The sequence below is a fragment of the Apodemus sylvaticus genome, chromosome 14 (assembly GCF_947179515.1).
Source record: "Apodemus sylvaticus chromosome 14, mApoSyl1.1, whole genome shotgun sequence".
NCBI classification, from domain to species: Eukaryota; Metazoa; Chordata; class Mammalia; order Rodentia; family Muridae; genus Apodemus; species Apodemus sylvaticus.
Window position 1 is genome coordinate 46,885,492 of NC_067485.1, and position 13,004 is coordinate 46,898,495.

General features: G+C 39.0%; 1 protein-coding gene across 3 annotated transcripts in view; it reads left to right on the forward strand.

Annotated features, from left to right (window-relative positions):
• The window catches only part of LOC127664898 (probable G-protein coupled receptor 141), a 66,294-nt gene extending 53,640 nt beyond the window's left edge, over positions 1 to 12,654 (forward strand). For all 3 annotated transcript variants that reach the window (XM_052157149.1, XM_052157148.1, XM_052157150.1), the window contains 2 exons: positions 7,501 to 7,687; positions 9,717 to 12,654. In XM_052157149.1, coding sequence (XP_052013109.1) covers positions 9,731 to 10,648 — 918 coding nt within the window. In that variant the 5' untranslated portion in view covers positions 7,501 to 7,687; positions 9,717 to 9,730 and the 3' untranslated portion in view covers positions 10,649 to 12,654. The remainder of the gene's footprint in view (positions 1 to 7,500; positions 7,688 to 9,716) is intronic.
• Positions 12,655 to 13,004: the final 350 nt, after the last annotated feature.

A 13,004-nucleotide genomic window follows, 5' to 3' on the forward strand; every position in this document is an offset into this window, starting at 1 on the left:
AAAAGAACATCACCTGGAAGATTTATATAAGAAAAACTAAGCTTCTGAAGTTCATATTAACTTGTTAGTAATGAGAAATGTTATTATCATGTAATAGTAAACTAGAGAAAGATCACATATAAATATAAGTGCTAGTACCAAGATTTTTAAAAATAGTAAAGAATTAGAAGACAATATAAAAGATAAAATACTTTATGAGAAAGTGTCATAAGTAAAGCAAAATGCATAAGTCAAAGTAAGAACAGTCTCTAAAGAAAGGATTTCACAATGAACACAGTTATTTTAATTGATAAGGCACAGCTAGTTATAAAAGAAGTGAACAAGAACAACTAAAAACATCCATGTAGGAGAAAGTTGGGGAAAATAGAGATGTAGGGAAGCCTTGAAAATGTCTGGCATAAGTATAATTGAACTGTGAGAAGAAAGAATGAATTGGAACAAAACAGTGTCTCTAGGGTCAGAGGTAAGGCTTTCCCTAAGGTATCCAGGACATTAACTAGTTCATTTAAGAAACAAGAGGAATCTCAAGCAGCATAATCAAAGAAAAAACCCACAGATACAAGACTATGCTCAGAACAAAGAAAATCATCTACTTGGCGTAAAGCTTAAGAAAAAGGATATACAACATTAACAGATGCAGAAGCTGCATCAATGGCCTAAGTACCAATGATGAAGGCTTGAGTATAACACAGCATCTTTACAATGCTGGAAGAGACCATTATCTTATGCTGCTATGCCATTAAAGTGTATCTTTAAATGAAGATAAAATGAAGTCATTTTCAGAGACACTCACAAAATCTAAGAATTCATAGTCTCCCATTAAATAAAATACTAAGTGGAGTTTTCCAGCAGAAGAAAACTTACCCTGGATAGAAACCAGAAAATGCATGAAGATAGAAGAAGCAATGGATAAAGACACTGTGTAGATAAATGCAAAGTTATGGCTGAAACATTTACAGTTATATTGGCATGTGAGGAATTTGATTCTTCATGTGTAAGATGACTGCAGCCAGAGCCAGCACTAATTGGCATGAATGCCACCCTGCCCAGAGGACCATTGAGGAAACTCAGTTCCTGGCATTAGAATGATGCAGTTTTTGAGAAGAATTGGCAGTTCTCATCAGAGGATTGTATGACCCAGGCACTTATGGTTTCAAAACTCAACAGTCACTCAACTGTCAACCTGAAACAGTGGCTTCTTGTCTTATACCAACAAAGATGAAAAATGTAGACATCCATGGGAGTAAACAAAGTGGAAGTGATTTTTATTAAGGAAAGTTGAGGAAAAATGAGAAGGTAAGGAAGATGGAGAGATACTCCTGAGAATAGTAGGGATACCCAAGAGAGGAAAAGCAGTTGAGCTGGTTTGTCTCAGGATCTCCAGAGGCTTTCTGGTTGAAATGAAACAAAGGTAGATGCACTTTTCTGTTGTGACAGGTTATTCTGGGCAGTTGTGGGCTGAGCCAGAGGAGGGCACACACGCTCTGTGCACGTAGCCTTGACACATATGATAGATGAGCATGCTTTATCCATGTTCTTCACCCAGTTAGGGGTGGATGAAACCCCACTTTCATTCATTTCTAAGCATCTGTCAGTTAACTAGTGATCCTGACTAACTGTGACTTGTTGCCCAGTGTTTTGCTGGCAACAAACTACCCTGTGCTGTGTTTGATATCACATTTCTACAGGCAAGTTGTAGCTTCACCTTGGCAGTGACGCCTATCACAGCTACCACAATGGAATTGGAGTTGTTCTTGATTACCTAATATTTAACTCCTTCTCTACGAAGCAGTTTGGGAATCTCTTTTCCTAAAACAGAAGGAGGTCTTGTTAGAATGCATCCTTACAACTAAGTGGGTTCCACTTAGCTACAACACAAACAAAGGCACATAGAAGGGCAAGGGAGCCATCACGTGTTCTTTGTGGAAGAAGAGCTCTGGGGAACCAGGCAGCCCCACTGTCTGCTGACCCTGCTCCAGAGCCCCTCCCTCCTCTTATCTCCTCCTTGTGGTTGTTTCACACCCAGTTTCAAGCTCTTTTATCCCTCATCCCAGTTTTCTTGACCTCACTGTTGTACCTCTATCTTCACATAATAGTTGTTGTCACTGGTAAGTGATTCTGACTGTGGGCCCTTTCCCCTTCTATCTTTGGTGATCTAGCTCCTGACACAAAAGCAAATCAGAAGACAGTAAAACTTGTTATGTTCATGGGGTTATTGATAGCCCTTGGATATCCCTCTTTGAAGGAAGAACTTTTAAACTTGAGCTATGTCTTCCAGAATACCTCATTGTAGAGCCTGAAGCCTATTTCATAACCCAAATTAATCAACCTATTTTGGACAATCTAGGAAGAACATGCTTAGATATTTAAAAGCGAGGAGTTCTCCACCATGGCAGACCTTTAGGCTGTGCTATCCACGGAGACTATTCTGATTGCTTTTAACCTAGATGCCTCATTAGCAAATAGCACAGTAGAGCACTGAAAGATCAAGGTCCCCTAAACCACAGAATTCCATAGACTAGGCTCTATCCAGGAGTGCTGTTTAAGCTGATCACATCATCAAATGTATGCCACTTCTGTTGTCATGATTTCTCCCTTTACTGTTTGCATTTAACAGACACAATCTTAGAAACATGTGGGGAAATAGGGGGGGGGGAACAGGGGGGGAAGCGTGTACCGCCAGAGCTGGGGGCCACTGGGTGGGCTTACATTGGAGACTGCCATGTGACCCCACGGAGCTGCTGAGGGACAGGCTTCAGGATGTTGGAGGCCACTGGACCCCGCTCAGGGCGGTGGGGAAAGTGCAGTCCAGGGTCCGAGGTACAGTGACGACAGGTTCTAGCTCTTGGGTCTCACAGAATGCCCTTAGATACCTCGGAAATGCTGACAATAGATGGGGGCCTTGGGGCACCAGTGGCCCTGGGATGAAGGGAAAAGGGGGGGGGGCGCGGCGGGGAGCCTCTGCTTCAGCTCCTGTCTCCAGGTTCCGGTTTCATGTGAGTTCTTGTCCTGACTTCCTTTGGGGATGAACAGTTATGTGGACAGTGTAAACAGGTTAAAACCTTTGTTCTCAATTTACTTTTTCTTCTGAGGGGGGTAGGGGTTCGAGCCAGGGTTTCTCTATATAGCCCTGGTTGTCCTAGAACTGATTCTGTAGACCATGCTGGCCTCGAAACTCAGAAATCCACCTGCCTCTGCCTTTACTTTTTGGTCACAGTGTTTTGTTGCAGGGTTAGAAACCCTAACTAAGACACTGTCCTCACGGATGGCTGGACATGTCTTCAAATGGGTGCTCTTGTGGATGTGTCTGTCTGCACAAGTGTGAGGTGTTGGAACAAGAGCCTCTGCCTCACACCCAGCTGGGCAGTGACTGAGATGGGCATCTACGTCACACGTCCATACGTCACACGTCCACATCCACGCACAGGAGCTGGAGCCACTGACCCCTGGGTTATTGGCAGGAAAGTGTGGTTGTGGGGAAGGAATAAAAGCTTGTATGGGCACACTGAGTATTGTTAGCCTTCGAGACTATTGGTGACCATGGCAGACTCATGGTACGATGGACTGGGCAACTGAATGAGGGTACGGAGGCCTGGCTCACTGGGGCCAGTCTCAAGTCGAAGGCATCCTTTTAGAAAGCTCAACTAAAATCACCCATGTATTTATTTACTTTAATTCCATCAAGGGGTCTTTTATTGGCACTTGGTGATCTCCTTACAGATTTATTTTAGGTAGTATTCTGGGATGTGGCATGCCCATGTAAGAGTCAAACTTTTGAATGACTTTTTAAAAACATGTATGTGTTTTGACTGCATGTGTGTCTGTGCGTGGGTGTCAGACTCCTGGAACTGGACTTGCAGGCAATTGCTGTCAGGTGGATTGTCACTGGGAATTGAACCTGGGACCTCTGAAAGAGCAGCCAGTGTACTCTTAACCACTGAGCCATCTCTCCAGCAGCAGGAACTAAAATTTTGAAACAAGGGTCAGGAAGCTTTTGTACATAGTTTATTTTTATTAGTAAGATAATAAATCTTATGCATAATTCAGGTTAGCCACCATACCCAAGTTTACATAGTTTCTTTTATTTATATAAAGATTATGTTTTTATTTTAAATTATGTGGGCTTGTGTATGTGAGTGCAGTGCCCCCAGAAGCCAGAAGAGGGCACTGTATCTCATGGCATGGAACAGGCTCTCTCTACAAACCTTGGACATTGTTTCTCATCTGTAAAAATGACTATCCAGGCTGTAGAATATTCTACTGGATCTCCAGAGGGAGCCTAGCTCAACCAGGCCACAGACTGCCTTTCACGGCCCCACAGAAACAGAACAGAATAAAATCCAGACATCCTCAGTCGTTGGTGATTAAATACAGATTGGCATATTTCTGTTCTGTTCTGACCATTTGGAATTCGTAAGCTGAAGCTAGATGTATCATCATGATCATTGCAGTCTGTTAGAAAATAGAATCTGTCCTGCCCTGAACTGTGTTTATTATACTCAGTGTCACTCCACTGGAGGAAACTGTTCCCTCTGCCCCAGCCAGGAGCAATTTATGTTTCTTGAATCTGTGTAGATCTTACACACACTTTCACAATATATGTGAGTTTACATATTAGACGCCCTGTTATATCTGAATGCTGTCGTCTAGGCATCATCCACTACCTAAGGCTCTTATGCTCTTTCGGTCTCCTATTCTTCATAGAAACCTGACCCTTGAAGAGAGAAATTTGATACAGACATCCTCTTTAGAACTGAATGCTTCAAAGTCTCTTGCTTTCTAAACATTGGGCGGTTGTGTCAGTGTTAATTGCCATCTACTGCAAGAAGACATTTTATGATGAGTTGAGCTGGACACTGATCTACGTGTACAGCAATATGCCATTAGAAGTCATTTTGTTGCTATGTTTCGTTAGCAGAATAATAGTAGGTTTTCACCCAGGGCCTATGATCTATCTAGTCTCAGGTTTTTGAGCACCCCAGCGATGCCAGATATGGGTTCCCTCTTGTGGAGCAGACCCTAAAAGTACTTGTTTACTTACAACTTTTGTGTTACTAGTGCACTAGTATAATCTTTACAGGAACTTTAATGTTTTAGGTCGTAAGTTTGAAGCTGGGTAATGTTGATGGTTACTTTCCTTCTGTAGTGTGTGCAAAGTACCTTCTAGCACCATGGACACTAGTCAGCAAAGATAAATCTTCTAGTTGGGAACCAGCTTAATTTTCCCATGTAAAATTTTCCCAATTTTACAATGACATAAGTAAGTGGTGTCTTCACAAACAGGGTTTTACCATCAGGTTGTAGAGCGTAAGCAATAGTCCTTTCTATGATGTTTGGGATTGGGGCATTCTATGGAACCTGTTTGACCAATAACTCAACAAGATTTAATCTATTCCCATCACTCAAGATTTACTTGATATTATAAGATGTCTAATTGGAGTATTGTCTTCCTTTAAAAAATCTATCTATCTATATTTATCTCTCTCTATATATATGTATATGCATATATATGTATATGTGACAGCATGAACAGTAGTAGGTATTTATATAACTCTTCCAAAGGTCTTTAGTGTGAATCACCTGTCACAATTTTGTATTTTTTAAAGAACTTTTTAAAAAATATATTTTTTACTTTTAGCTTATTTTGAAATTATCAGCAGATTTACCACATTTAGTATTATTATGTAGTTGTGATGGCTAAAATTTGCTAACTTCTCCTTTAGAATACACTGTCTAGATATTCTGACTCTGCTTGGCTGTAGTGAATGGAAAGCTGATTCTCTTAGCCCATGTGAAACCATCAAACCTTGGAGCTAATACCAATGAGACTTGGCTGATGGGACCATGTTGTATAGCTTGTCTAAAAACTTCCACAGGCCATACATTTGTTTATTCTAGAATAATAAAGCATATATAGACTTAAAATTCATGAAAACAATAAGAGGAAAGGAAGGGGGTAAATAGAGTCAAAATACTCTCAATTTGTAGTGCTACAAGAAAACAGGCAAACACAATTTTTGTTTAAAAAGTATATTTTAAATCTAAGAAATCTTACACCTTTTAGCAAAGAGAATGAAAAAAGTGCAAAATACAGACTTTAGAGCATTTCAATCTTCCAAATGCTGTGACCCTTTCACACAGTTCTTCAGTTTGTGGTAACCCCCAACCATGAAATTATTTCATTGCAACTTCATAACAATGATTTCACTATTGTTGTGCATCATAATGTAAAACTCTGATATGTTGGACAGCTGATATGCAACCACAGGTTGAGAACCACTGTAAGCAAAACAGACTCAAGAAATGTAGACTTAAAGAAAAAAATAGAAACATCGTAGCCAGAGTCAGGTGTTTCAGTGCACACTCATAATCTCAGTATTTGGCCGCCTGTGTCTGAGAATTATGAGTCTGAGGCAGCATAGAATCTGTCATAGTTTGCTTTTCTGTTTCTGTGTTAAAACACAAACCAAAAGCAACTTGGAAGAAGAAAGGGCTCATTTAACTGTACAAGGTACAGCAGATAACAGGGGTGACAGGGCAGGGATTCAAGTCTGGTGGGAACTTTACGCAGATACCACTGAGCAATCCTGCCTGCTGGCTCCTGCCCAGCTAGTTTTCTTTTGCAACCCAACACACTTGTGAAGGTATGGCGCCTGGGCCCTCCCACATCAATCAAGACAAGTCTCACAGACAAACTGATCCGAGCAGTTCTTCAACTGATGCTCTCTCTTCTCAGGTGACTGTAGATATGTAAGTTAACAATCAAACTAATTGCATAGGCCTCATAGTCAGACTCTGTTTCCAAAACAAACTGAACTGAAGAGAGCATTTCACAGTGAATACACAAGCTCAGCACAGTGTTTGACTCTTACATTTAGCGTTGTAAGTGCTGTGAAGCAGACTCCTTTAATTCAGCCTAAAAACATCAGTCTTCGAGTCTGACTTTTTATTGCTTTACTCCATTTACAGTCAACAACATTTATGATGGATGTTTAAAATGTTCTCTTGACATCTGAGATCTGCAGCTTATACTACCAGAAACCAAAATTCTTCCCCAGTTGTCCCAGAGCAAATGGATCAGCCCACGGCCCTGTTACCAGACGAACTAAAGCTCTTGCACATTGATATCCATCACAGGTTAACTCTTGTCTCCAGCAGCAGAACCAGTCATGTCCTGGAACTATAGCTTCTGAATGTCTGTAACAGTGAAGGGACAAGAAAGAGTGAATCACTCTAAAGGCTCTTAGTTCTTTTTTTTTTTGTCTTCCCCCACTTCTTATGGAGAGACAGAAAGAAAGGCATTAAGGCTGCTTCACCGCCTTAAATTCCATGTAACAATATGTGCAGCTGGAATACTACTGTGAAGGTAAAGAGCCCAATATAGCGTAGTCCAGGCACACAGAAATCGTTTAACTCATGCTTCTGATATTTGAAACACAACCATCATGGAAGTTTACAAAGAGAGTGATTCAAGTAGAAGACTTTACTCTTTTCTTTCAGGAATCAGTCTTACTACGCTAACAGCGTAAGGAAATGGTGAGCAGGAGTGTTGGTGGCTCATCTGTGCTTGACTCAGAGGAAAACAAGACTTTCCACTCAGGAGAACTGCTCTTTTAGAGGGAAAAAGTAAAGGACAAGTAGAGGGACTATCCACCCAGAAAACTTCAGAGCTTCCAGGCAGATACGGGTAAGTGGGCCACAGCTCTGGAATGTACGTTCTGGGGCCACAGAAGCTGAGGCTTTCTGGGATTAGGAAGCCATCATTTTTTAATGGAGGTAAAGAAATTGCGTAAGCACTCATCATTTTAAGAATATAGTTCAGTGATGACATCAGACGTCCATTACCTCCCGTGTTATAGACCAATTTAAAGCCCATATCTCTGTCTACTAGTTTGGCTACATTTATCTGTTTTCTCTCACACTGGTTTTGAATTTTCTAGAAAATATACACATATATGTATATATATATATATATATATATATATATATCTCACATACTTTGTAGCATTTTGTATTACTATATAGAATTTCTTAATTTTTTATTTTAGAAATTATTATTTTCCTAGAAGAGACTTTAGAGATTGTTTTTTTTTCTAATTGTCTTTCTTGTTTCTCAGAAAATTTAGGATGTCTGTGTGTCTGGTTAGTTATTGTACATACACACACTACTTGGCACACAAAATAATATTTTTACACTCCATTAACCTTTTTTTGTGCCTTTAGAAGTACTGTTTCCTTGCTGAGAATTTGCATGATTTGTACATCGCGTATATCATTTGGTTTAATAATTGGTTTATAATTTGTGTAACAATACATGTTTGAAGAGATGTTTATAAAAGCATTAAGGATGATTGCAAACGTGTTACAAAGGTCAGGTCCCCAGTGACTCATTGTTCTTGCTCAGTTCCAGTTTTTCTAACATCAGTAAACAAATACCTTAGATGTCTCATTATTATGCAACTGTTCAAGTCAGAATGCTAGGCATGTTGGGTGTGGCCAAGCTCCTTTTATTTCCTTTAACCTACCAACTTTGAGCAGTGTAATCCAGCACATTCTGGGCTTTTAAAAATATGTTTTAATTAATTAGTTGAGAAATTCATACTGTACCTAAAGGATATTATTGATATTTCAGGATGAGAAACTATTGAAAGATTTAAATAGGAAATTAGATTTGACGTGTGTAGTAGAATTGAAAGATTTAAAAATATTTATTAACAATTAATGAAGAATGTGAAGTCATAGAGAAATGGTTTAGCAGTTGAGAACAACACTGCTGCTCTTCCAGAGGACCCAGGTTCAATTCCCAGCGTCCACTTGGTGGCTTACAACCATCTGTGACTCCAGTTCCAGAATTATTGGGCATTCTCTTCTGGCCATTTTCAATACCAAGCACTCACATGGTACACACATATCGGTGCAGGCAAAATGATCATACACATAAAATAAAATAATGAAGATAAGAACGTAGAGAATGGATTAGAGAGGACTGAGCACTCATAAAGAAGAGTGGGCAGAAGTGAGAGTAGGTGTTCTTAAATTCACAGGACATTAGATACGAGATGAGAGATTGGGAGTCGTGCCACATTTCAGGGGAAGAACTAAGGCCTCAGAGAGGATGATGTCAAAACCATCATGAGAAAGGCAGATTCATCGATCTCTCTGTTGCCTTCAGTGAGCTTTGATCAAGTTAGTCAGCATTCTTAAGGAGCTAGGCATGGATATCCTTAGGCTAATTACTTAGAAGAACTTAGAGAAATAGAGCCATGCTTACAATATTTTGTATGACATCATCAGCCTGCAGGTAGAATCCTTATGACTAAATCCTGATGCTTTTGTGAAAAGAGAGAGAGAGATTAGAGGAGACACATTCACATTCAGAGTCCCTGTGTTCTGTTACCTCCCTACAACTCTGTGTGAAAGGAGGAAAACATCAAGTGTGGCGCTTCGACACTGAGTTTTCAGAACTGTGAACCTCTTCATAAACTCAGTCTGCAGTATTGCATTATTAGCAATATCAAACCGAGTATCAAGATGACTTAGTATTTTAGGTGTGGAAACTATAGAAATATAGAGACCGCTATCTTCATTTTTAAAACATATAAAGTATATGTTATCAAAACAGATAAACTTCAGAGCCACTTTGTCAGTGCACTGGAGGAGCTATTAACAATTGTCTGGAAGTTTGTTCAGGTACACTGGTGTTTTTGCTTTTGCAGGTAATGTTTGAAGAATGGATGGATATAATACTTCTGAGAATTCCTCTTGTGATCCTATACTGCCACACCATTTAACACCGGTTTACGTCATAGTGCTCATTGGAGGACTAGTAGGCGTTGTCTCCATCCTATTCTTGCTGGTGAAAATGAATTCACGTTCGGTGACCACCATGGCTGTCATTAACCTGGTGGTGGTTCATGGGGTATTCCTACTGACAGTGCCTTTTCGCTTGGCATACCTCATCAAAGGGACTTGGACATTTGGATTATCCTTCTGCAAATTTGTTAGTGCCATGTTACATATACACATGTACCTCACATTCCTCTTCTATGTGGTGATACTAGTCATCAGATACCTCATCTTCTTCAAGCGTAGAGACAAAGTAGAATTCTATAGAAAATTGCATGCAGTTGCTGCCAGTACTGCCATGTGGCTTTTGGTCATTGTCATTGTTGTACCCTTGGTGGTTTCTCAGTATGGAAACTATGAACAATACAACGAGAAACAGTGCTTTAGATTCCATAAAGAACTTGGCCGTGACTATGTGCAAGTTGTCAACTATATGATAGTCATTGTTGTCATAACCATTGCAATGATTCTCTTGGGTTTCCAGGTCTTCATCACCTTGTCCATGGTGCGGAAATTTCGCCACTCCTTACTATCCCACCAGGAGTTCTGGGCACAACTGAAAAATCTTTTCTTTATAGGTGTCATCATTATTTGTTTTCTTCCCTACCAGTTCTTCAGGATTTATTACTTGTACGTCGTGGCACATTCTAAGAGCTGTAAAAACAAGGTTGAATTTTACAATGAAATCCTCTTGAGCACAACAGCCATCAGCTGCTGTGATTTGCTGCTCTTTGTCTTTGGAGGAAGCCATTGGGTTAAGCAAAAGATTGTTGACATGTGGAATTGCCTTTTATGCCATTAGCCAAAATTATCGTATTTATTTCTTCCTGTTGGGAATGGGACAAAGCAAGGAGTTGAGAATGGCTTTTTGTTGCTTCATTGAAACCTTACCTTGGCCCAATCAAACAAAAGGAATGAAAAATGTCCAAGTGCTCTACCCACCCCTGATTATATCCCTGTTGTCTGTGAAAGTGTCCATGCAAATTTGAGTTGTAGTGAACCTATATGGAATTGCCATATTGTATTATTTTCCAGCATACAGTGTCTGCTGGTTATCCAGAAAACATGTGTCTACTGGGTGCTGGAGTTTTGTTAGGGCATGGTGACTTCCTGAATTTGAGGCATGGTTTCCCTATTAGGCTTCAAGCTGCAGATAGTGGAAGAGTTATTTCCACTCCACTTCATCTTCTGAAGGCTCATCCTGGTTATCACATGGCTCCAAACAGACAATCTCTGCTTGGTTTACCAGACGAATTGGCACTGTCAACCCACCTGGGAAGAAACCAGGAAATTTGGAGGAGCAGAAAACTTACAAATCATTCTAACTTTGGAGGAAACACCAGGACTTCTGCTCTAACAATCCTTTCTAGCCTTATCCTTTTAAAGGTTGTGTTTAAGGACATTGGGATTGGCAGTACACTGTCCTTAATCACCCTCTTTCTCCAAAAATTAAATTAATTATAACCTTCTGAAGATACCCAAGTAATGAAGAAGACCTAATGAGATGGCCTAAGACCAGTGTGATGTGATACAGGACAATTATGTTTTTTGTTTTGTTTTGGTTTGGTTTCCTTCTCTGTGTTTTAAAAGAACTTTTGTATGCCTAGGGCCATAGTTAATGTATTCTTACCCATTTGAAGATAAGAGGACGTACTGAAGTCTTTAAGTTGTATTCTACTTTTAAAGTCATATGTTTTTAAGTAAGCAAAAACTATATTTTGAGCAGTAAGAAATTTGAAGAAGATATGGCATAACCCAAATTTAGACTATGAGACTTAGAGAGTTTTAGGAAACATTTGAAAATGAATAAATATGCAGAAAAGTAATACCATTTCATCCTTTAAAATATTAAACCATATAGATAACCTTGCCAAAATCTTAGTCACATTTTGCAGTTTGCTTCATAACTTGTGACATGTGGCATATTAAATTGCATTAAGCTTTTATTTCAAGAATGATTAATGATTAAGTTCATGCATAGGTTTATGGTTTGTACTAAATTAGGTTGTCTTTTTTCCCCTTCATTATCCATGCTGTGTCTCCTTCAGTTTCATGATCTTGAAACTTTTAAGCCGTGTCCAGATTTAAGGCCTCAGAAAAGCTGAAGTCACTGGTGGTGTGAGTAGAACAAGTGGCTCAAGAGAACTCTTATTCCTGGAAGGGATATCCTTACATCTTAAAGACTTTTCATCAGTCACTGCTGGTCCATGGGTCCCAACTTCATCTGAGGTACAAGAAGCAATCCATGAAGTTCTAGTTTCAGTGAAATTACTAAGTCATAACAACTCATTCTAAAGGAATAAAATGTAGCAACACACTGTACACATGACCATTTCCAACTGTCCTCTTTAAATTCTCATATCTTTTAAAAAAACATTTCTTTCATTTATTGCTAGCTTCCCTTTTGTATTTATTTTCTAAACTTTGTTCACACTTTGTTTCATAAAGTTTTCAAGAACATCACTAAGACCCATAAACAATATAAGAAAATTTGTAACATCTACAAAATGTATACGACAAGAAAGATAGAATGAAATATTTAAAATGTTTTAGTTATAAGGGTTTTCTGATTGTTTTCTGAGGGGTTTCTTCTTGTGGCAACTGTAACTGTGTCTGTGAATTTTTCAGATTTTAAATATGCTAATGCAAAGCAGTTATCTATTTCTCAATGTTATAATGACAGGGCCATCTATTTCTATGGGCCTGCATATATAGAGAACTGTTATCTATAATATATAGACATGCAAAATTCTGCAACTTATAATATATTAGTGATCAGGTTTTACAGAATAAATGAAATGTTTTCAAGTTGTCTGGTTTTTTTATTTAATTGATATAAAAATGGATACTACATGGTAATGGGAATTGACATTAGCCTTAAAGGTCACTTTGGATGTCACCATTATAAGAACTGCTGGTAGAATCTGTTGGTGAGATTGGGGACTAGAAATTTGACCTTAAATTAAAAAGAATCACCTTGTTTTGTTGTGTATTTGAGTAATCTTCCATACATGTAAGAAGTGGAATATATGTGGGCAATTATTGGATTCAATGGCTTTTATTCAGCTTTCAAAGTCTTTTTGAGACTACAATTATCATGGATTACAAAGAAAAAAATTATTCTCATTCCTTCAGGACTCCACTAAGAGTGATTTATT